Source organism: Haemorhous mexicanus, chromosome 1, assembly GCF_027477595.1.
Source record: "Haemorhous mexicanus isolate bHaeMex1 chromosome 1, bHaeMex1.pri, whole genome shotgun sequence".
Classification (NCBI taxonomy): Eukaryota; Metazoa; Chordata; class Aves; order Passeriformes; family Fringillidae; genus Haemorhous; species Haemorhous mexicanus.
In genome coordinates, this window is record NC_082341.1 from 85,936,124 (window position 1) to 85,960,412 (window position 24,289).

Below are 24,289 nucleotides of genomic sequence, written 5' to 3' on the forward strand. Positions count from 1 at the left end.
TGTTTTAAAAGGTCACATAGTCACTCAGAAAACAGAATAGATATTCTGGTATCCCATGGCAGCACTGGAAACAAGGATACAGGTGATAGCTTGACAAGCATCTGGACAAAACAGTATGCTGAAGGTTTTTGTCACTCGTTAGAACTTTCACCTGTTCTCCAGGACTGCCCTGGAGACAGTAAGGACACCTTATACAATTTCCAGCTTTTCTGCTTTACTTTTTCTTTACCCTCCTTCTCCTAGCATATTGCTTCACAAAACTTTTCTGATTTAGAATGATTCTTGACAGGGCAGGAAGCTCCGGGCAGTCTCAAGAGAGCTCAGTAAATGTGTACAAAACACTAAGACCTTTGATAATTTTATCTTGTAAGATGGAGTTTTGGTCACCTGTAGCCAACAGCTGGCCAAAATACCTGTGAATGGCTTGAGGACTGCTGAATGAATGGTACCCAGCACAGCAAGCAAAGGAGCCCATCAGCAGTGTCACTGTTACCTGTGCTGCTGTCCTCTCTTGTCCCCTCACCTCCGCGTTCGGCAATACTGGTGTTGCAACTGGTGGAGGAGGTGCTCTGCGCTTTTTCACTTCGGGGTTTGCTGTCATTCCAGAGATGTTACCAAGGGACAGTGATGAACCCAGGCTACTGGAACGAGAATTCACCGAAGGGGAATTTGGTGCTGTGGAAAAACCCTGTAAATGGATTAACATCTTGGATTAACATCACTCTTTAAAAACAATGGGAAAGAAAGAAGAAAAACAAGACACATCTGGTTACCGTTTAAACAATGATATGAATAATCATGTATGTTCCTCTGCCAAACCTGCTGAATTGCAAACTCTAACTTTTGGAAACTTCCAAAGGTCAACTGGAACAAAGCTTACAGGCAGTATTAATAAGACAGGAGGCACGATAAGCACCTACTGCGGTTTAACAGTAGTATTGATGGGAACACTGCTGCTGCTTGCTATTTAAAATATAAAGTTCACATCAAGACTCATAATTACAGTTATCCAAATGAATTTGCAGTTGCATATAAATTATAAGTGTTACACATTTCTGGAAGCAAGATTTACTCTTAAATGAGAGCACTGTATTAATAAAATGCTGTCAGCGTCTCAGGCTTGTCTATTTTGCTATCAATCTGCCTGATTCACCTGAGTCTTCTCCGCAGATTTACATAAGAGAAATTCTGCTACCATTTAGCTATTCCCAATTTACATGCACAATCACGCATAATCACTCACAACTTACTGAAAACAACAATTTAACTTCGTGAAAAGAAGTCCTACTGACAGACACCACTCTGGATTCTAACAGGCCCAGATGAAAGGAGAAACAGAAAATTACTTCAGTAATTCCTTACTGTTAAAAGTTACTTTAGTTCGCATTGAGAACTTAATAAAATAATTGAAAAAAGTTTAATGGATTTCAGAATCTTAATACATTTTTCTATTAATATGCAAACAGAAACATATGGAGTCACATAGTAGCAAATCTACAAATAAAAAATATTACAACTGGGATTCCTTGAAAATGTGCGTGTTAACTTTAGTTTTAACTTTTAAATTCAATACCTATTTTTTACTCTGCTAATAAAAATCTTGCAAAAAGATTTTTTCCCCCCTCAAAATCTGTGTCACCTTCTCCTTTTTTTAATTAAGAGAACCTTCCATACTAAACTGAGGATTTTACTTTTTAATTAAGTTATTTGACTGTAACTTCTTCCCAGAAATATCTTCTGTGGAATCACCACTGATACCACTTCACCATGACCTGGAGCTGAATAGCTCTTCTAGAAACAGAGGCTGATGAGCATGGTTGATAATGCTGTTCTTATCACAACAGAACATGCTACCACAATTTCAAAACTCTCCCATCAAGGACATACAGCTCTCTGGTGGAATTTTGTCCAAAACCACAGAATACATACAGGCAGGAAACTTAAAGGCCACCCCAAATGCCATTACTTTCAAAAAAAAAAAAGATAATTTCTCTCCACAAGTGCCAAGTGCAAGCTTAGGTAAAAATGAAAAACACAGGGCAGCAAGATTAAAAAAACAATTCATTTAGTTTTAGGACCATTGAGGAAGCACTGATAAAGCATAAAGAGCTAAAAAAAAGAGCAATGCAAAAATATGTATAATACAGGCCCCTTTACTGCCTGGGCAAGTTCCATGTTCCATAGATTCCTGTGAAAGCAACTGAGATGCAAACAGATTTGTGCCTTGTCCTGCATTTATTGCGCGTGTGATGCAAATTACTGACCTAGATGCTTTTGTAACTTTTGTAACAAAATTTAACAAAAGTTAATTTAACAAAATTTAACAATAATTTTGTTAAAAAAATTGTAACAAAAAATATTCATCTTGGAATAATATATTTGGCACAAGTGGAATATGAGACCAGTCTTCTCTGACTGAAAGCAGTGTTTGCTGCATATTTTTCATCACTAATTTCTCAGAATTGAGTGGCATCAATAGCATCTTTACCCTTCTAGGAAAGGAAGAAAAAAGGTTGAAGTAGAAGGTGTAGAAGGTGTAGAAGGTATTGCTTAAAAGATTAGGTATAATCTTATAGAGAAGTAGTCTTGTCTTGGCCCTGCACCTTGGGCAGTGGAAAAAATAATGATCTCATCTGTAAGCTAAAAGTTTTAAGTTATTATCAATGCATCCTGCACAAGGTCCTATCAAATAAAGTTTATTTACTCCTTCGGAAATGATGAGTTCATGGAGGGAAATAGAGTTTTCTCTTTTCACACATTTACAGAACAACCAAACAAAACATTTTCAAAGTGGGTTCTGCAGGTATGCTTTGACTCTATTAATTCTCTAGCCTTCTAGATAAAAGGGTGGAGAAATTTTAGACAAGGATGTATGAAAATAATAAAAAAGCCCTAAGACTTCCTTCTTAGCACTAAAAATACAGAGTGCTGATAAGACGACAGGCAATAACCATTTTAAAATTAATATTAAATTTTATCTCAAGATCTTGTGTTTGAATCCTTTTCCAAGCTACAGGTCATTAGGAAGGAATACAGTGATGAACAACTAAACAGTTTAAAGCTGCTTTGTGCTGTTTTTTGGATTTCCTAACAGAAGATACAAGGAAAAAAAAAAAGGTAACACTTCCATTAAACTATAAGTACTTTTTAATAAAAAGACTTGAATGATAGGAAAAAAAAAACAACCTTGCAAGTTCATCTATGTTTTCTTTTCCAAGTCCAACCTTTATATCAAGCCCTTTATTCCATTACTGAGCATTTCAAGAATGCTCACATAAATACACTTGCCCTAAAACAAAAACTTGCCACAGCTTCCAGGGGAACAGAATGAGACAGTTTTGAACTAGTTTTGAAAGCCCTCTCATGCAGCAACAAGAGCTTTGCCTAACTGGAGTAAGACCTTCAGAAGTGATTGCGGCATGACTTGTCTTTTTTTTTTAAAACTAATACCAAGAGACAACACCTAAGCCAGCTTTTATATTTCATGTTGAGTTAGATGCAATGTAGTTTCTTTCCAAATCACAGAATTTTGGAGGTTTGTTTTTTTTCAGGCAGTTTAGAAAGGCAACTGTTAAGAGCATACAACATTAATCAAGCAAAATTGCAGGGACATGATATCTACATGCCAAATGCTCAAAGCATCTCTCATTTCTTGTTTTTCTAATTTGTTATCAAAGAACCAATTGAATTACTCAAATTACAGCAGTGTAAGTGAGGAAAGCCAAGCTCAGGAATTGAAGCCAATGTTGTTGGCTAAAAAAAGTCAGCCCTTATCCTCCGTTTCATTTGACAAACAGGTTAGCACGAATACTGTGCTCAGATTACAAATCAGTTCACAGAATTCATGTGCTTCATAAGAAAAAAAAAGGAAAACAGAAAAAAATTCAATTAATAAAAGAAAAGTAATGGAAACTAATTATATAAAGAGCTTTCAAAAATGTCTCTCAATGTGCAAAATCACAGTCTTTGTTAAGCCACTAGTGTTGGAGCACTTCGCGACCAGTTCAAACAGCAATGAAATAATGTGAACTAGAAAGAAAAAGAAACAGTTTGGTTTGGGGTTGTTTTTTCCCCTGAATTAAAGCAAACACAATACAAAACCAGATAGACCAGCATAGGTCAGCAGTCAGGTTAGACACTAGCTGAGCATAGGTTTGGAATATGTGCTGAAGCACAACCTTGGATTACAGTCCATTTCAACTCCATGAAGATATTAGAAGGAGACAAGAAACAATTGCCCTGCCAACCTATGGTGCCATCACGTGTCATCATCATTTCATGTTAAACTTGCCAGCTAGGTTTTTTCCCCTCTCATTAAACTTCCGAAACCCAAAGAACGTCCTGTTTCTTTCCTAATGTACCAGATGTTTTCTTTGGGATTCAGCAATTTAATTTTTTTTCCTACTAGTTCTTCTATTTGAAATTTAGGTATCAAAGACATTTTTGCAGGGAAAATAAGGACTATTAAACCATAGAAGTATGAAGGCTAAGAGTGCTCTGCTGAGGTATGTATACCACTCTCATTTTCAGAAGACACCAAGCAGTCAGCTTTCTACAAGACTTCTAAAGTCCCATACCTGCTGAACTCACCACAAGATAGACTAAGAAACTAAAGCTGAGGCCAGTCTCTGTTCCAAGGTCATCAACCTAGAATGCAACTGTAAACTATCTTTTTCAAACTACCTCCTTTTCAAGATAAACAGAAGTTCTGGTATCTTATGGGTACTTGGAAAATTTTAAATTCATATATAAATAAAGGCAAGAGTAATCTATTAAAAATATAACGGTACTGCTGGGAGAATTCAGGTTTACAAAAGCAGATGTGTATAAAAATGGAAATCAGCTCATGATTGCTTTTAAAGTACGTCTCTTATACATAACTTTCTTGCCCAAAGCCCTGTTAGTAGCATTTCCTTGACTTTCTGATGACACTAAGTGGCATTTAAAGGTCAGCAAGGAAGAGGCTGCAGATTGCCTGTGAGAGTGATTTGACTTCCTGTTCCCTGTTCACACTGGTCAATAAAAATTTTTCAAAATGTCAAGTTCTTTTCTTGCAAGGTTGCTACAGACAAGCCTTTCTTCCGTAGCTCTTTGCCAAAACTCACATATTTGAGCTCGCAGTCTGGTTATGCAACTTCCTTCTCAGGAGTTTTTAAATCAGAAGTAATCAATTGAGCTGTTTTAATGCACTCAAAGTACCAAATGTATTAGCAAAAAGGAAGGGTTTGATTTTTTCCAAAATACAGACAAAAAATAAAAGTTTCATAAAGGATATAGGGTTTTTTTGCAACTATCTAATGTGTAAATATGAAAGGTAATATTTACAGCAGGCAAAAAAATTCATCTATTCAGTGACAGCAAGAATATTTATGCCTGTTAGACATTTGAACTCCATTAATGCAAACTTTTATTGATTCACTGAATGATACCACAACTGATTACAACTGGCCATATAAAATGCCAGACAGACCTACTGCACATAGTGAACTTAGAAGCTACTTTCCCTTACATGACACTGATATTACACTAAATTTGCACTGAAATTAACTGAATTAATCCAAGATCGTGCTTCATAACTAAAGCATTATACTGCAGTCATGACATTGCTGGGAGACAGTTTAAAAATCCCAACAAAATAAAACAAAAAAACTATGACTACTCAGATTTTCCTTTTTAACCAGCCACACTGAATACAGTTTGTTTTTTTGTACTCCCTGAAGCACTTGTGCAAACAGTCTGCAGTCAGAAGGAAAAAAAAGTTAACCTTTTCCTGTTCTGAACTGAAAAAAAAAAAAAAAGGGCATTTTTATACATTTTACTTTATGCTGCTTTATTATCTTGCTTCATTTTGCTATTGGTAGTAAATTATCTAGTCAAACACCATGATAATAAATGAGAAGAAACTATTTCATTCCCACAACAGTTTTTTACACAGGCTGCACTGTGTTGATTTTATATGCCTGGCAAGTAGGCTCTCAAGCTCTTACTGTAAAAGTTTTGAGTTATACTTCGAAGTCTGTACAACTAGTGCTACCTTACACTTGTGTGAGTCTATCAGAGCATCTAAATAGCAGTTCCAGATCTTGTGGTCAGGGCCCATTTGGTAGACACCAGCACTTACACAACCAGAACCAGAGATGTCTGAGAACATTCTGTCTCCTGTGCCCCTGCCAGCTCTCCCTCAGCGTGGCTGACCACATTCCTCCTGTTTTAATATAGAGTTTTTCAATCAGAAATCCTAGCAGTGCCAGGTGCAAGGCAGTCACCTCCCATACAAAAGCATCCATTTTATCTTCCAGTTCTAAAGTGACCACTGTACCCATATGTCACTGTGGAGGTTACTACAATTTTCCTATGACACAGATCCACACCATTTGCAATTATGCTGCTTTTCTTCTTGTCTTTATCATTATTATTTTCCTTAGACCTTAACCATAACTTTTCCTAGAAGCTTATCTGATTACTACTTGTATTCTCTTAGGTAAGCTCATGTGATGGAAAGTGTCTCCACAACTAAGAGTACAACTTTCTTTTCCAGCTCCAACTGATTTATGTTCACTTTGACACTCCTGTGGTGTCCAACTTCTCATCCAGTAGAAAAGCTGAAAAAACAAACACTCAAGGAAAGGAACTAGAAAAATGGAAGCCTCTGGGAAAAAAGTTTCCCAAAACACACCAAACTTAGATTCACCGTGAATTTCTCAGTGGGGAGCAAATATGGGTATTAACTCTGGCCCCTTCCACTACACTGAGGACAACAAGGGTGCACAACCAGAGAGAGCTTCCAAGGACCTTCTTTAGTTTTTGTTATACTTCTTGTGCCTCGTATATATTAAAGAACTGAAGCAACATTCACACCTCGGTTTCCATTTGAAAATCACACGGATACTGAACGAATATGCCAAAACCCACAGGTAAGAACCCACATGTAAGCTGGTTGCTTTTTTTAATGAGCTGTCAAATACTATATTTTGAAGTTGAAGAATATAAACATTTTACTCAAATCATTAGGAGGTCAGAAAACATGGACTGGGAATACATGAATTCCAGCTAAACGTAAACATGTCTGTAAACTCTTGCAAATGTAAAGAAGCAGATGCAGTATCACCCACTACTATCACCTCCCTCAGTATTCTGCCAGTTTTAGATCACAAATTTAATCCGAGTTCTCCAAAACTAAAGTATGCACCATTGCACATATAAAGCAGTGGAATACAAGTCTAGGAATTCAACAATCTGTATTAATCAAGAACTCAGAGATAGTCAAGTCAGTTATATTTTTTTCAAGATTTTATGACAGATCAGCGCTTTGAGAATTCCTCAATGCTTTGAGAAGCAAAGCTTTTAAATCACTTCTTGTGATTTAAAATTCAATGTATTTCCTCCAAATAAATTGTCCTGTTTCCTGTTTTACTTTTCAGATTTTCTCAAGTTGGAATACCCTTTATGCTTAATAAAACCTATGTCTATTACTGCTACCCAAATTCATTCATGTCAATCTGAAGGAGTCAATCAGTATCAAGAGAAAAGGCCAAAATAATTTTTTCCATTGCAGCAATAGATGCAAAAAAGGGAAGACAAGCTAACTTGATTTACATTTTTGTCTTTCTATCACCTCTTCTGTAAGTGACAGCATGTTTCAAACCAATTCATTTTTTAAAAAAAAATAGCTTCCCAACAGAATTAGCAAAAAATAATCTTTCCTTGACAGAAGAGGGTACCCATGTCTCAACAATTCAGAAGGTTTAGGCAGAATGCTGCCTGGTACTAATGGGAAGATCCAATTGTATAATGGGTGTTTTGAAGGCACACACATATAAATCCTTTGTGTTCTCTCCTATAAGTCTGGACACTGAACTCATCGCTGTAACCACCAAGCTCATTTCCTGTGGACTTTGGGAATCACAGCTAAAGAACTTGTTAAAAAGAAGAGAAACATAATTTCTTTGATTCAGAGCTGTTACCATTGACAAGTCACTCTCAACTCTATGTAGTGAATGCACGCTTGCTACAAATCTTTGTAATGTATAATTGGTTTAATTTCTATTACCGTGTGTTCTGTGAAGGAGCAAAAAATTATTTTGCTAAAATCTGAAGATTTTTAGCCACAAATGAAAGAAACTTACACTGCTAAACAATCTTTTCTGAACAAATGTGATCAGCAAAGTAAGGAATGGTATGCTCAAAACATCAAATCTCAGCTGAACATCACACAAACCGACATGTTTTACACTTAGTATTTCTCTAGTCTCCAGGTTCTCAATTTACAAAAACACGGCTAAAGATGATGAGACACCAAACTATTGGGAGATACTTCAGCATTGGTATAAATCCAATGACATCCATGAAATGGGCTTCAGCACATGTCCAGTCCCTTAAAATGTCATTTTGTAGTGCCATAGATATTCAGAGAAAACATGAACATATATGCACAAGCTTCCAAAAAGTGCCAACCTCCTTTTTGCCCTTAAGGTGCTCTGCAGCTGAGACCATCAGGCTCAGTGACAGCACACAAAGCATCTGGGTGATTTTTTAACTTTCTGGATGTGAGATGTATTTAAAAAACCCTTAAAATGCAAATAATTTTGCTTTTGTTTTGTCTATGTAAACCCTAGTGAGAAAAAACCATCATTAACATGGCACAGAAAACATTTTGGGATCAAATGTTCCTATGCTCCTTGGCAGTTTAAAGGAAACATTGCTACCCATCACTCAGGTTGGAGGTAGGGAGTGCAGGCACCAGGCACAATGTGAAGTGAATTCCAAAATCAAGCTGAACTGCAGGTGATAGTCTGGGATGCCACCAGATGCTTAGGATAAAGTTTTTTCGCATTCCATACAAGTGTAAAATAATTTATCTTGACTTTCAAAAGTGTGTGGACAACTTTGTGTCTCATTTGATGGAATGTTCTCTTTTTTTTTTTTTACTTCTTTCTTTCTTTTAATATAATTTTGTGAAAGTACCAGAATCAATTGAAATCTAAAATGCACCCTCTTGGGACTGATTTACCTCTTTCTGGCTAGACTGGTAAAAACTTATTTTCCACAAGTCCAACACTCTTGTAACAATGCACTGTCAAAATATGTTAGCCTATAAAAAATCACCGTATTTTGAAAACAGATTTTTCTTAACTGTCAAAAAATACCAGTATGTAAAGCCACTGTGGGAAGAAATAATAATTTCAAAAGAGTCACACAAAGGAGTATCCAACAAAAGATAGAGTCAGCAAATTCAGCTACTCTTTTCTTTCGATAGGTTTTTTTTTTTTTTTTTTGGATAGCTACATGCTTGTAATGAGAGATGTGCAGGGAATTATAAAAGAATTGGTGAATCAGAAAAGGAAATAAGAAAAAATGTGGAAAACATTACAAGTCTCTTTTTGGGTATTTGCCCAAGTGGAATAAAAGCAGACGTGAAAGAAGTAAAAAAGAACACATTAAGCGAGGATGGGAACAAAAACAGTAATTGTGGCAAAAAATAAAGTGAACATGTTCACGAGATTTGACAAGAAACTAAATCCTTGAAGAAATTCAGACATGAAAGTCTGGAAAAGGAGTGGAACATTACAAAAAGCAGAAGAGTTCAGTAAATGTGATGATAAAAGTACTGCCTTATATCCTGGGGAAGGAACAATTAATTAAGGAGGCTGTGAAGGACAGAAATCATATTTTGTAAGAAAACTCCATGACTGTCCATATACTGACCCAGAAAGATTGTGATGTTCACGTTTGCTTGTCATGAAGGCAGTGGGGGAAAAGTCAAATGAACAAAACTCACACCAGAAAAGATTTAGCACTGAAGGAGAAGGGGATTGATATATACACATTTGTGAACGTGTGCTAAATATTTCTGTGGTAGGGATTTAATACATAGTAAAACATGGAAATGAAGCAGAATGAAAGAAAATAATGAGAGAAAAATTTTGAAACTTACTAACAAATGTACAAAAGCCAATGAGAGACCCAAATAGAAAAACACATTTTAAAGAAACCTGAAGAAAGAATTACAGAGGAAAATCCACATGGACTCCAAAATTCAGTTCAATCCCAGTATAGAAAAAAGATAGAAAAATATTAAGCTGGAAGCAAAACAAGGGAAGAACATTAGAAAAGAGGCTATATACACTTTGCCTTGGAAGGGCATTAGCAGATAGCGTGAGAGCAAACTTGGAAGACTGAGGATGGAAAAATTCACATTTTTGCAAGCTTGAAAAAGTTGGTTTCTCCTTTCACTTATACTTTTGCACTACATGAAAATAGATTAGCTCAATCCAACAGTGTTGAACAACCAAGCCAAAAATCAAAATCTGTCTTTATTAATGGTCTGGCAACAGACTACAGGAAACATGGAATTCAAAAGGTCAAAGACTGACAACAGAAAAAAAACTATTTTTCCACTGGTATTAAGCATTCATCAATCATAAATAACAAAAAAATGAATCAAGAGTCTCGAGCAAAATTAATTCATCATTGCAATACGAATTGATTTTCTCTAGAATTACTAATTCTTTTAAGTCAATCAGCCAATGTTTTTAGTTCATGGAAGACAGGAGTTGTTACATCTGCAATATATGCCCTCCTGAAATTCAAGATATTTAAAAGCTATTGTAGAAGAAGTTCTTCTCTGCAAATTCTTTTAACATATAGAAACTATTAAACCACTAGACTTGATCATCTTCAATATATTTTCATTGTAGATATGCCAATTTATGCTGGAGGAGGAGATGGAAACTTTACATAAAAGATACAATTTTAAAAATATCTGCTTTAATGTCTGGATAGTCAATTTTTATGGTGGCCAGAATTATGAATGGAATAGTTCCTGGCATGAGGTTTTTGGGTGTAGATTTGTTTGGTTTTGGAGAAATAATTTCTGGGTTTTACTGAAAGTATGTTTATTCCATTTGAATTAGAAAGTGTTTTCTCCACATTTTAATGAAAGCGTTGTCCTTATGCAAGTTTTCCAGAGGCAAGAAACATGAATGAACAATCCTCAGAAACTTTCAGTGTCTTTTGAAATTCTGAGATGTATGACTATTGGCCTCTGAAAATCTCTACTTATTATAGCTGTTGATGAATGAAGAAAATCTCTTAAATTCAAAGGCAAATTTTCACCACAATCTGCAGAATTTCTCTGAAGTCAAAGCTCTGATCTATTCAAGCTCTGGGATCTGGCTTCCAGCTCCAGTCCTTATAATCCAATTCTGACACAAATACTTTATTAACTTAGGATGCATTCCTGCAACAACTTTTCCCTTTGAAGTATGTGGTGACTGTAGGTGGTCAAGCTAGAGTGAGACAAATACAATCATCCAAATGTCAAAGCAAATTTTCAAAAAGGAAACTTTACACTTTGTAATGATAAAACACTGCCAAAAATATTACTGAAAAACAATATAACCTCTGAAGACTTTAAAACTTAAATTAGAAGAACAATTAAGCTTTTGAACTCTAAAATTAGTGCAAATCTTAAAACAAATCCTAATTACAGAGTCACTAAGAAAATTCTGGCAACGTGAATCAGAAGTCCGCAGCCAGGAACTTTACAGTTTCAATTAGCTCCTTCAGAAGCCTGGATGTGCAGGTGTGCATGTACATAACCTCTGTGCACACATACACAGATCTACATGCAAACACAGGAATGTATGCACACGCAGCTTATCACTTCAGTTAGCTCTTCCTAATGTTTGCATGCATGTTTGTGCCTCAATGCACATACACCTTCTACACACTGAGTACAATATGCTGATCCTGAAGCCCTAAGGGCTGGCCTAAGCAAGCATCTTTCACACTTTTCAGGAGTTTCAGGAGCTTCATGACAACTTCTGACTGCAGCACTGGAGCAGACCAACCCTTTAACAAGATATGACAGCATTCTGCAGAAGACAAAATCGAAAGCCAAACTCACACCATGCTTACAGCTTGATGGTTGGGAACTGACGCCAACAAACCACTTTGAATTTTAACAGATGAGTATTTAGTCCCAGATCAGCATCAGTGGTCAGAAGGAGGACATCATGTGAGAGTACAGGGGTGGGGAGAAGGTTTAAAGACAACACTCTCCTGCTGGACAATGGATAGAGCACATCCAGGTGTGGTACACAGCCACCTTCTGTTTCATAACATCTACAGACTGATACCTGCAGAAATTAAGCTTGTCTCATCAAAGAAGGTGATCCATTTGGATAGAAAAATACATATGCTTATATTTTGAAGAAGTCAAGTGAATTAATTTCAGGATTTCAATCTTCCAGGACCATGAAATTCAAACCCAATCTTCCTCTCTATCCTGAAGGATCCTCCAATGACTATCTTCTTTGGAGAAAAATCAATACCCTGATCATGCTAGCAAAAATCATACAAGTGCATTAAATGGGTTCAGAGGAACAGGCTAAGAAAAAAGAAGCAGACCCTCCCTTTGAATTTTCTTTGAAGCAATGCTTGAACAGTATTTTAATATCCTTGGCCTTTAAAGCTTTTCTATTGTGAACATTTTTTGCTATTCTTTCAACTCTAACTTTGTCTAGACCACTACATCTTCTAAATAAACTTGAAGTGATAATATAGGACACCACAAAGGGAATGGAAGTACAGATGTGCTGGAGACCAAGCTACTACACCCTTTTCCCACTTTGTATATACATACATATATAAATTCATAATTTTATCTTCCGTTGCAGTTTACCGTAGCCTTCAAGGTTCCTCTAAGTAAAAAAAATAAGTGATATATCCTTAGGAAATCAGAGCTTGACTTGTCCATGTTTACTATTCACAAGAAACTAATTTTCCTACTGTGTACAGCCTTGTTTTTTCTGAATTTAGCGTGAAAGACTAAGAAATCACATCTCTCCAGTCTATTTATTTTCACAGACTGGTGTACTCCAGTTCACTGGAGGGAACTCCCTACTGCTGAGTTTTGGCAGAAACTTTTAAAGCACAGTCCCAAATTTAACTGACACAATAGTTAAAAACCTGTGGAAATAGATACAACATATACTGACACTTGGACTTCAGCTGGCACAACTACAGCCTAAATAGGGCAACCAGTGCTGGGAACTCTGCTCAGTTGTGGGTATGCACTGCTTCAGATAACAAAGAAAAACCTGCTTTTGCACAAATTATTGGTTGGTGAAAGCCACTCCCTTCCTTTGCCACTGTTTGCAATTCATCTTCTACAAGACTTAACATGTTTACTTTGGGGTTTTCTCCTTCCCCAGTGAGAAAATGCTCTATAAATTAAGCAACTTCAAGGGGTTTATCTGCGCCAACTGTCCATCAAAAAGGAACTAAGGTCTTACATTTTAAGTGATTCCAGTGAAAGTGTCAGAAGACTTCTGAGAACCTGAAGCAGGACAAGAATGAACGATTCTAAAATGGATTAGTGTAGATAATGGCTAGCAAATCATAAAGGACATAGTCCAAAGCCAGTTAAAACCAGCAGGAATTTTTCCATTGGCTCTAGTGAGTTCTGCATCGAGTCTTCAAAGGTCAAACTAATTGAATGATGCTGAAAGAAAGTAATAGTCTAAATTACGCTGCCATTGTCATTTCTCCAGAAAATCTTTTTCTTCAGTATACTTTCAAGCTCAATGAAAATCATAACAATGCCAGGTAAGAAAGCATAGCTCTGATTTTTTTAAACATAAAATTTGGTGCCAGATAGCCATACTTTAATCTCTTCTGCTAAAGAAATTAAAGGAAGAAATTTAAGGACCTCCAACAAAACACATATGAACTGGATCCCAACAAATAGCAAGGAGTTGTTTTAAAAGCAGGATCAAAACAGATGAAAAATCAAAATCCATAGAACCCTGATCCATGATCAGATACCCTACAATGATATATAATTAGTTGTCTAACTAATTGGCAAGGGTTTAAAAAAACAAAACACATATTAAACAGCATATGAACATGTCTAAAAAGCTAAAAGACCACTACTTACACCCTTAGCATGATTCTTTCTTTGATGTAATTTTCAGCCACAGGAAATTAAAAGTAGAACAATACATTAAGTTCACAATCAAAAGAAAAAACATTATGAAGTCCCAAAGTATTGCCTTTCCATAGTCAAAGGATAAAGTGGTTTTTTTTTCTTCCTAACTCAAAGAAGTTGTGTAGGATATATTTTCCCAGCTCCCTTTTTCCCCTGCCTTTTGGGTGAGGGGGGAAGAAGGTGTCAGAACTTTGGATAGGCAAGTTGCTTTTAATTAAATACTAGTTAATAACTTTGTCTGACTTGTACAACTGCCAGTATTTTTAGCTGATATTGTCTTTCTGACCTGTAGCCCTTAAACTAGAACAAGGACCTTGTTTAACATTTGTTAAATTTAGAGAGCACCACTATCCACTATTACCCCCCTCCCACTGCTGCTGCACTAATCTCCCATGCCAGCTGCTCAAATGTTTACATCTGAAGCGCTTTCTCTGTTTGTGCAGAAACAGTCTCTGCACAATATCTTTCATCTGTACATTTGCCAGAATCAAGGCAAGAAAAGCCTCCCTGCTGGAATTCTTGATTAATAAATAGTCTTAAATGTTTCTTCTTCCCTCCGCCCTTCTGTCAAATCCATTGCCATTAGGTTTTTACAAGGCAAACCTCCACAGTGCACTTTACTGGCCTGACTCTTGTCCTGTGCAAACAACTGTAAATCAGAACAGGCTCCATTTAGTGTCAATGAAATCACACCATCTCTGCACTGAAATTGGGAGAGACTGAAGTCAAGATGATACCTGAGCATTTTCTGGGATGGAAAGAAGAAAATGTTACCATCAGAGAAGGGGAGTGCTGGGAATTTCACGCTAACAACATACATCTACTGGCAATCTCTCCATCTCACTATGTCAGTGTACTTGAGAGACTGCCTGCAGAATTTATAACCTACACATTGGTCACACTTGGCTCACAGCAGGTCACCAAGATACTGCACCAGTAAAACACCTCAACAGGTGCTTGGGATGGCACTGAAAAAGTCAGTGGGGCCAATGCCTATAGCTAATTTCCTATTTAAGACTTCTGTAGGGCTACGTCTTGCTACCTGCCTTGACCTTCTCTCTTTTCTGCCCTTCCAGCTGACCACTTACAAAACCAGAAATATTTTCCTTAGTTTGCCCAAGTGCTTTTAAATCTGCTTACAAGTGCAAATGACATTGAAAAAATAATTCAAGAAAGTTGAACTGACTACTTCATAATGTTGGAAAGCCTTCTAAAAGACTGACCACTATTTGCCACACTCTCTCTGCTTCAGTTCTCATCCCAATATGTTTCTTAGAATTCAAATGAAGTATTATATGCTTGAAACAGAGTAAGAGAAAAAGCAATGGCTGAAATTATTTGTAGTCCTTTCTGCTAAGCTGCTAAGAGAGGAACAGTATTGCAGCTGTCAAAGACTTAAAAAACCTAATTCAACAGTTGTCCATTAAAAAAAAAGAAGAAAGAACATGAAACAGCTACACAGGCTACAGGTGTTAGAGGGTCTCTTTCTGTAGTGATGAACAACTGAGAAGCACACACAGAGAAGCACATTCAGTGCTACAGTCTTTGCTTCATGCAGACAACTCTTTGAGTTAAAGGAAGACCTGTAAGAGCCACTAAGTCTCATGTGGGTCTGACTTTGCATGAGTGAACTAAGCCATAAAGTTGATTTAGGAAAACTTCCCCATCAAAGCAAAATGCATTGCGTCCTGTCAGCAAGTGTTTTGCAAATCCTCCCTTACCTGCCATAAGATGTTATTGAGACATATGGTTTCACACGCTACCAGGCAGCTCAGTTTTGCCAACTAACAATAATGCACAGAACAAATATGTGTGGAAATCATGAGATCATCTAATTAAACGAAATGTTATTGTATGCCACTACTTTTAATGAAATCGAGTCTTCACTGTCCACAGAAGAGGCTGGAAAGAAACCAAACCCTATTAGCACTCATGCCTCAGAAATTGTTTGCAAAAGAAAAGAAATTATACCTTAACTGGTGCTGAAAATTTTTGCTGTATCTAAAATCTACATATGCTAATAGGATATTTTATACTAATATACTGAATCTATGGTTACATGGAATTCAGATTATGCCACTACAAAACAGGTTTTACTGCCTAAAAAAAATTCCATTGTATATTAGAAATATGGAATCAATGACATACTATTAGCCATTTCTGATTTCATCTAGTAAAGGACACTGGCACAAATACACACTAGTCCTTTCCCTACAGTAGTTACCACTGGAAAGCCAGACAAGAAATTCCAATTGTGAAGAGCCTGATCCTCATATAAACTTTTGTTTAAAGGTGGTATTGTCCAGACCACTGCATGCTTGCCACTAAGAACAATATGCTGAATGTGTTATGACCAAATGTGAATTACAAGGCTATTACAGACTATTAAGGGGTTCTGGTAATATTAATTACCAAGAAAGCAAAGCCTGAGTGGTTGACATGTTACTAGAAAAATCTGAAGTGGAATTTTGAGTTTGTCATTGGGTATTTTTAATGTGCTTTTATTAATGCAAATTAAAAGCCATTGGTCTTATTAGCTGCTGCTTTATTCTATTTTTTTTTTTTTAAGTAAGTTAACTTCAGAACTTTTCAGTGAAATCAGTAACAAAAGATGAATCAGACATAAAAGGATTTGGGTGGTTAAGGGTGTGTCACCAGGTCTTAATTAAACATCCGAGGGAGATATCTGAGCCAACTTACGCCAGACTGGCTGGGTACACCACCGTGCAGAGAATGATGCCATACAGCCCAGCTCTGGAATTGCCACACACAAGCCTAACTTAGCGTGCTCCTGTTAGGCTATGCCTCCCTAAATCACAATGGTTTGTGCTTTCCCATCAATAAGCCTGACACATATCCCTCTGACGTGCTCACTTCCATTTTGGTGCCTGAATTCTGTTTCTGGGCATGCTGAGCATAGAAACTGTGGAGAAACCATGCTTCTAACCTCCTGCCTAAATTCCAACAGGATCCATAAAATGTGCAAATCTCCTTCTTCGTCAGCCAAGGAGCCTGATCCAATAGATATGTTTAAAGCACAACTAAGCAACTGGACTTCACAAAAATGAAACTGCCTGAAAAGGTAGCTATGGTATTTGCCTCTTCTCCTGTCCAAACCCCTGCCACAAGTTTGATAATGCAGTAAGAGTATGGTAAATCTAGGTCCAAAACCATTGTCTAATTGAGAAATAACAAACTTTCCCCTCTTGTGAGGAGAGCAAGACTCACAAGAATTCTCTGTTCAAGGACATGAACATGAGTTTAGCTAAAAAGAGATTGAGATTAGGGCATTCATCTGGGCAGGAAGCCATTTGGCTCCTCCAGTTCTAGCTATAGTGACTACTTACTTGCTGGATGTAACATCTGCTTAGCATAAAACACAGAAAAACATCTCTGGTGCTGGCACTGGAAGCAAGAGCTGCCACCGCACTTAAGTTAGTTCATTACTAGTCTGAATAGTTAAGCTTGCTCTTGCTCTCTGAGTCACTGAATAGTTAGGTATTTTTACAAAAGGGTGCTTCCCACATCAAGAATACCTCACAGCTTTGTTCCAGGCAGTCTCCAGCCCAGTAAGAATTTTGGTTTTCTTTTTTGCAAAGAAGGAAATAATTCTCTGATGCTGATATCTCTAAAGGCAAAAAAGAGAACTTAGGTCCCTCACATTTTGGATAACGGCGGTAGGTGGTAATGCTCTAGAGTAAAGGCTTTAAATACCTGAATCTAACAGCTGACTTGAGATTTGAATCTTGAGCAGAGGCAGGTAACAGACACAGATGGGCAGAGTTTAACAAGCAACTCCTGCTGTGAAGATTTCACTGGATTCAAAACTAGGGAAATCTGACTCTCGGCTGCTGAGATTCAGAGTCCAGACACCCACACTGTCAGGTATTTAAAACAGGCACTGCCAGGCATAGTTGTTACCAATTCCTTTTATAGATGTGACGCTTCTCAAGCCCTTTTGATTTGACTTAATCCATTTCTCTGTGTTCATCTCAGAATGTTTCTTGACAATATTTCCTTTAAAATGTCCAGCTAAAACCACTGCAGGAACTGAAGATTATGACTGAAGATTATTTATCTTTTTAAAAGCAGCAACATGAATACCATGAGTTGTGATGATTTAACTCTTAACCATGCACTTCTAAATAAAGATACAGGTTCTGGTAACCACTGACTACCTGATAATATTTTATTTAAAAAATAAAAAACCTTCATGGTCATAGAAAAGAAGCTTAAATCCAACTTCTAGAAACATAACACTCAGAAGTCAAATGGAGGAAAGTCCACCGTAAATGATTTCTTTTCAAATCTCATTATCTTAAGCCACTTTTGTGTGGTGAGGGCAAGAGCTGACAAGTGATTTTTGAATGCATGAAGTTGGCAAGTACAAGCTAAGCAGCACAGACAGAACAGGGGTCAGCTGACATGTCTCTTCACCAGATAGCTGTAACTAGCTTTTTAATAGCTTGTAACTTCACCATGCTTTAACCATGGATGCTGAGACTTTCCATTCCAGGTGTCTGCCTCGGGCCATTTTTTTTTTTTTTTTAATTTTTTTAGCCAGAGTAGTTTGGCTGGTTCTGAGATGATTTTTTTTTGCACTAACTCCAAGGACCTTTTCTTTGAAGAGGTCTAGTAACACCACATTGCAGAGCAAAAACTTGAAGTCTGGTGGTGGCAGGCAGCCACTGTTTCAAGCTCTTGCCTTCTGCTATCACATACTGTAAGAAAAATCTAAAGACACTATAATATGCAAAACCATCCATGATTCACATGAGTGAAGACAGTTAATATCCTCTAAGTGCACACCACAAAAGGAGGTGGGTACAGCTGCATCTCTCCAGCAGCCATAGCCTGGCTGAAAGGCACCTTCATGGTCTGCTTAATTTCTAACTCTGCATACATGTAGCTCATCCTCTAGCCATTTTTGGAAGTTTTGCAGATTAGAGGATGATAAGGATTTCAAGTCATTTTAATAGCATGCTCCACCAGTGAAATTTCCATGCAGTCAAATTCTTCTCCCTCTCGTATCCAAGTTAAATTTCTATTGCTATATATAAAGGATATTGCTTCCTGTCCCTCAGTAGATACGAAGAAATAAAGTTGATCATTGGCACTGAAATTCTCTCAATGCCAGCTTAAGACTTGGGCAAACCTTTTGTCTTACCAAGGCAAGTTAGCAGTAATGTTGTTTTTTTTTCTCACAGTGTATCACAAGCTATCAAAATAAAACTAACTCTACTGTAATGGTGAAGCTTATGCTGAGATATACGGTATTTATTAGCTCTTTTTCTTCTGATCATGTCAATAGCTGCACAAATGAAAATATTTATAACTGTATCTTCCCTAGTGTCATCCTCTGGCACCTAACTACCAGATTACAGGCACCCTTTACGAAAGACTGGGGCAAACAGCCGTGTCTGCTGCAGCATTTAGACAACTTTCCATACTCAGTTTGTTGAGTTTCGTATTTTGCAAACAAAATTACACTAGGAAACATTGTTTCAAGGCCAGATCAAAACCTACATCTTGGACAGCGCAGAGATAGCTTTAACTCTACAAAATGCAACATAACTATCCCAGGATTTGTCCCTGCTAATAAGAAATAAACACACTCGGCACTGTCAGGAGACCAAGAAGGTAGAACATGAAACCAGGAATTTAAAGCAAATGTGATTGTCAAAGACATGGAAATATTATAAGTGGATGGCTGTTAACTTTCACACAGATGACATGGCCAGTATTCTCTTTCCTATTGCCCTGAAGAGTACCTGCCTATGTGACATGAAATCCTTGACAGGAAAGGATATTACCTGATCCCCTGGGACCTGACATGGTTGAAGAGAAATAACATTCACCTAATTGCACCTGATTCTTCTTTCCACCCATTCCGAACTGACAACGTGTACCATGAATGGTGTAACACCCGCCATCAAAGAGGGCATAGAAGTTACAGCTGGAGTACAAGGTTCTGAAAAGGTAAATCTTAAATGTTTTTAAAGCCCTTATATGGAAAAGAGTTGTTCCCACCACTTAAGAAGTGATTGCCAGGATTACTAATGCACCAAAATTCTTGATGATTTTCTTCTGGAGAACAGAACAGAACAGAACTTTTCTTCTGGAGAACAATCTTGCAATTATTCAGGTACATTTGTTTAATGAAATAAAAACAAACCCAAACTCCCCCACACACATCCTCAAAATATCTGATAACTGTTTGGTATTTAAAATTACATGTTTCTTTTCCTCTTGTAGTTTTGCGTATGAACATACATAATCATAGCATGACAGACTCATCAAGCAGAGAATTACTGGACTATTTGCTTCATTTAATTAATTGATTCTATTATGGGCAAAACTTACATTCTGAAATACACTGAAAATGAGTTATTTTAAAAATGGTGCTGATTAAGTGCTGATGAAGATCCTCCAACATTGCACTGCTGCAGTCCTGTTTGAACTAGAGAAACCTTGTGTGATAAGACTTTGTGCTGAAGTTTCAAAACCTCAGATAAGTGTTCCTGGCTGTACTTCTAAATATTTGTTCTCAAGCTGATATATTACATAAACAAAGTCCACATCAGAGCTACACATCGTTCAGCACTTGGGACGTGTTTTTTCACTCTTGATTTATGAAAACACGAAGGCCCCAAAAATAAAACCGGCTAATTTTAGTACTGTGTTCCAATACCTTGTTTTATCTTGATCTACTGTTTGTATGAGGACAGTGACACCAAGTGGCAGAGAGAATCCAAGTTCCCTTTTTTTCCAGCTGTTCTGAACTCGAGCTCTGACAGTCTGCCTTCGGCACAGAAAAACCTCCACACACTGACCTGTGCAGCAACTTCCAACTGCTTTACCTGTATGTTGTGTATCTCAATTGCATTTGTTTGGCGAAAAGTTACCCTGGATATAAAACTCATCTGCTTAGCACAAAACTGATTTGTTTTTCTTCCCAGAATAAGGGAAAGGATTTCTGCTTCATTTAAAATACACTGTTGGATTTTGTGTCCTCTACTGGTGTGTGGTATAATGAACTGCTGCACTTTGAGGATTTTCTCAGAGAAATATTTTCGTGCCTACATCCTCTCTCTAAGCTAAAATATTCTTTTCACCTTTATTTTTGCTGACACTATGAAAAAGTCTCCCTTCACCTCAAGCATAAATGTTGACTTTGCCATCTTGACTTTGAAAATTTGCTTCTTCATCAACAATTCAAAGTATTTTTAGAGGCATTAATAATTCCAATAATAATTAGATAGACATGCCACTGAGAATGGTTTGGTGGTTAAAAAATGAATATAACTTGTGCTTGAATAAACACCTAAGGGTCTGTTATTTCTCATACTTTTATTCCATTACTTCATATTGCCCAGTTTAAACAAAGACACAAATCAACTCCAAATCAACCAACTCCAGAACAGAATCATTACATTTTCTTTCCTACAATTCAGTGTGCACCCCCACCACATAATAGTGAGAAAAGGATTTAAACTAGGCATATGAAAGTACATGCCTTTACCTTAGTAGTACTTCATGGGCAAGAAAAATTTTCTTGATCCAGTCAGTGTAATGCCTGCTATGGTACCAAAAGCAATGGCAAGATATTTTTCTTTCAGAAATAAAACTGAAACTGCCTTTGGTTCCCATACAGCAAAGCCAAAATACTTTCAGATGACCCAAAACAGTACTAGAGAGCAGACCGGAGGTAACCGCAAAAGAGGAATCCTCTACTGGATGACATTTTGCCAACAATCCTATCTCAGCAATGAAACTTCTATATAATGATCTCTAAATACACATTTCACATATATATCCATCTAAGATACCACTTAGTTGGAAGAGGGATACTTAGTTCCACTGAAGTAAATGAGGTATCTTTTGAACAAGCAGAGAAACAAATCACTCAGAATGACTGAGGGTCTCCAATCTAGTCCATAAGGAACTGCTAAGCTGAACTTTTAAAATTATGAATTGTTTTTGATGGTGTTTCCATTTGAATTTATCTTAATAAAAAGTTATCTACACCAACTATCTGTATCAAGTTTGCAGCACTTTTGAATTTTTCTCCTAAGGAACCACAATTGTTCAACTTTTTCTTGAATCCCATCTAGCCTCTTGAAAAGATGGACTTTCTGTGCTGCTGAGTGAATCTGTTAGACTCATTTAATACACCTCCTATAAGCTTGAACAGAATACTGCCAAATTCAATGCAACAAGGTCAACATATTTTTTCATGTGCTCATGTATTAGCAGGATTGGTGCTCTTACAAATACAGGTGTCAAATTAGAAGTGAAAGACAAACACTGAACAAGGCCTACATTGTTCTTCAAGATTAATTCCTCTTACAAAGAAAGTAGGAAAAAGTTAAATCCCTGACATGCTCATTTAACTGCATAGAATGAAAACATTTTTACCTCTTCAAGAGCTATTTCCCCCCTATAAACTGGCTTCTTTAGAAGATATTTACATGTTCAAAACTGTTTTGAAATCTTTCTTCATCAACATCAGAGGAGGAAAAAAAATTACAATTACGATTTGCTCTATAAAATTCCCAAGAAAAATAAGGTGATGTCTCTCTTCTGGAGAAAGCACCACACACCTTTAGCATCATATCGTTACTTGTGATTCCTGCTCTTCCTCCTCATTCTTTTCTAGTACTTGGGTATCAAGATATTGAGATTAATTTATATGGCAGTGAATACAAATCACAAAATTATTTTATTTTGACAATGCTTGTGATTTTTTTCTATGCTTTCACTTAGTCTATTTCAATTACACATGAACACCCTCTTCTAGGACTTTCTTTTAGTAACAGAGGCCTATTAATCCATTCATCTTTATAGTGTTGCCCAAATTTTTAGTATCACAAGCAGCTTTTCCATTTCAGTAATCTTTTATTATGAAGACTTCACAGATTTGCAGAGTTTGGTGTTTTTACACTTCGTAGCCAATCAATTTTCCATCTATTTCTCCTTTTGGATTCCTCTCATATTATTCTTTTCATCTGGGATTTGCTCTCTTACTCCTTAATTTTTTTCCACAATTCCTAGTCATCCTTCTCTGTGGCTAGTGAGTTCTACATCCACACTCCTTTTACAAAGATCTGCTTATGAAAGGGGGATTCAGAGCTGAACTTCAGATTTTAAACTTCTAACACATCATCAGTCTTCTCTAGGTTTTGAAAAATATGATAAAAAAAAGTTAAGTAATTTAAAAAAGTAATAAAAATATGTGCCATTTATTATAATTACTATACCACCAGAGCCATTTTAGAAAATATTTAGGATTCACACTTCCTAATCTGATACCTTCCTATTTGGATCCTTATACATTGCTAGGCTGTCAGTCACTTAATGTTTCTAAATGTGGTTCACAGGATTTTAGTACCCCAAACGCTATTGAGATACTTAAAAAAATCCCATTTTTTTCCAGTGTTTACTCTTCACCCCCAAGCTCCTTACGAAACAAATAGAATGCTGCCATGCTGCAGAAGTCAGATACAGGGATGAAAAAGAAAGATGTGGTTTTACAAGAAAAGTCCCCTTTAAATAGCGTTGGTAAGGCAAACATTGTCTTGCATCATGCAGGACTGTCACTGCATGTCACAACATCCATGTTCTCTCTCACAACTGCTTGGAATTTAACACTGAATGAAACTTTATTCATAGTGAAGCTAGCAAGTTTTATTTGAAGACAATGCATTACAGTTTAACTTCATGAAGATATGCAAATGTGCACTCACATAACGAAGACTGCTAAAGCTTAAGCTATTTCTACTTCTACTTGGCTAAGCATCAGGAACAGCAGTGGTTTCTGCTTAATTCAAACTGCAGGAGCTAATAAGAATGCAATAGCATCTACAAGCTGTGTTAGTACTTACATCCAAGCTTCCTTCACTTGTAGATGCAGAACTAAAAACATCCTCCTCACCACAATCTCTGTTCAAGTATTCTTCTGTCTGCAACACAAACAAGTGTCCTACACAGCAGCAGCAAAGGAAAAACAACTGCAAAAACATGCCAGAGCAAAATACCAAACCCCATGATGGTACCAAGACAAACTGTCTCAGTAGTGCTGGACCTGATTGCTGAGAAACTCTGAAGTAGTCTGCAAAATCCCCTGATGTAGGCAAGGAGCTAAGAAAGCCATCAGGAAAAACACAAGAATAAGAATACAAAGACAAAATTCTTAGACAAGGATAAAAATAGGGAGTAACTAATTCCTGTAGTATCAGGGACCAGACTGATGGTCTCTGCTATACCCACAGACACAATGGAACAAGCAGGGAGCTC

The 24,289-nt window shown here is 36.9% G+C and overlaps 1 protein-coding gene across 10 annotated transcripts in view; it reads right to left on the reverse strand.

The window, feature by feature from the left end:
* Positions 1-24,289, reverse strand: part of COBL (cordon-bleu WH2 repeat protein) — a 157,912-nt gene that overhangs the window by 72,044 nt on the left and 61,579 nt on the right. For 6 of the 10 annotated variants that reach the window (XM_059855539.1, XM_059855521.1, XM_059855501.1 and 3 more), the window contains exons 6-7: positions 23,878-23,955; positions 494-688 (exon numbers count right to left, since the gene is read on the reverse strand). In XM_059855539.1, the coding sequence (XP_059711522.1) occupies positions 494-688; positions 23,878-23,955 (273 nt within the window). The remainder of the gene's footprint in view (positions 1-493; positions 689-23,877; positions 23,956-24,289) is intronic. The other 4 variants (XM_059855529.1, XM_059855548.1, XM_059855558.1 and 1 more) reach the window with 1 other exon arrangement.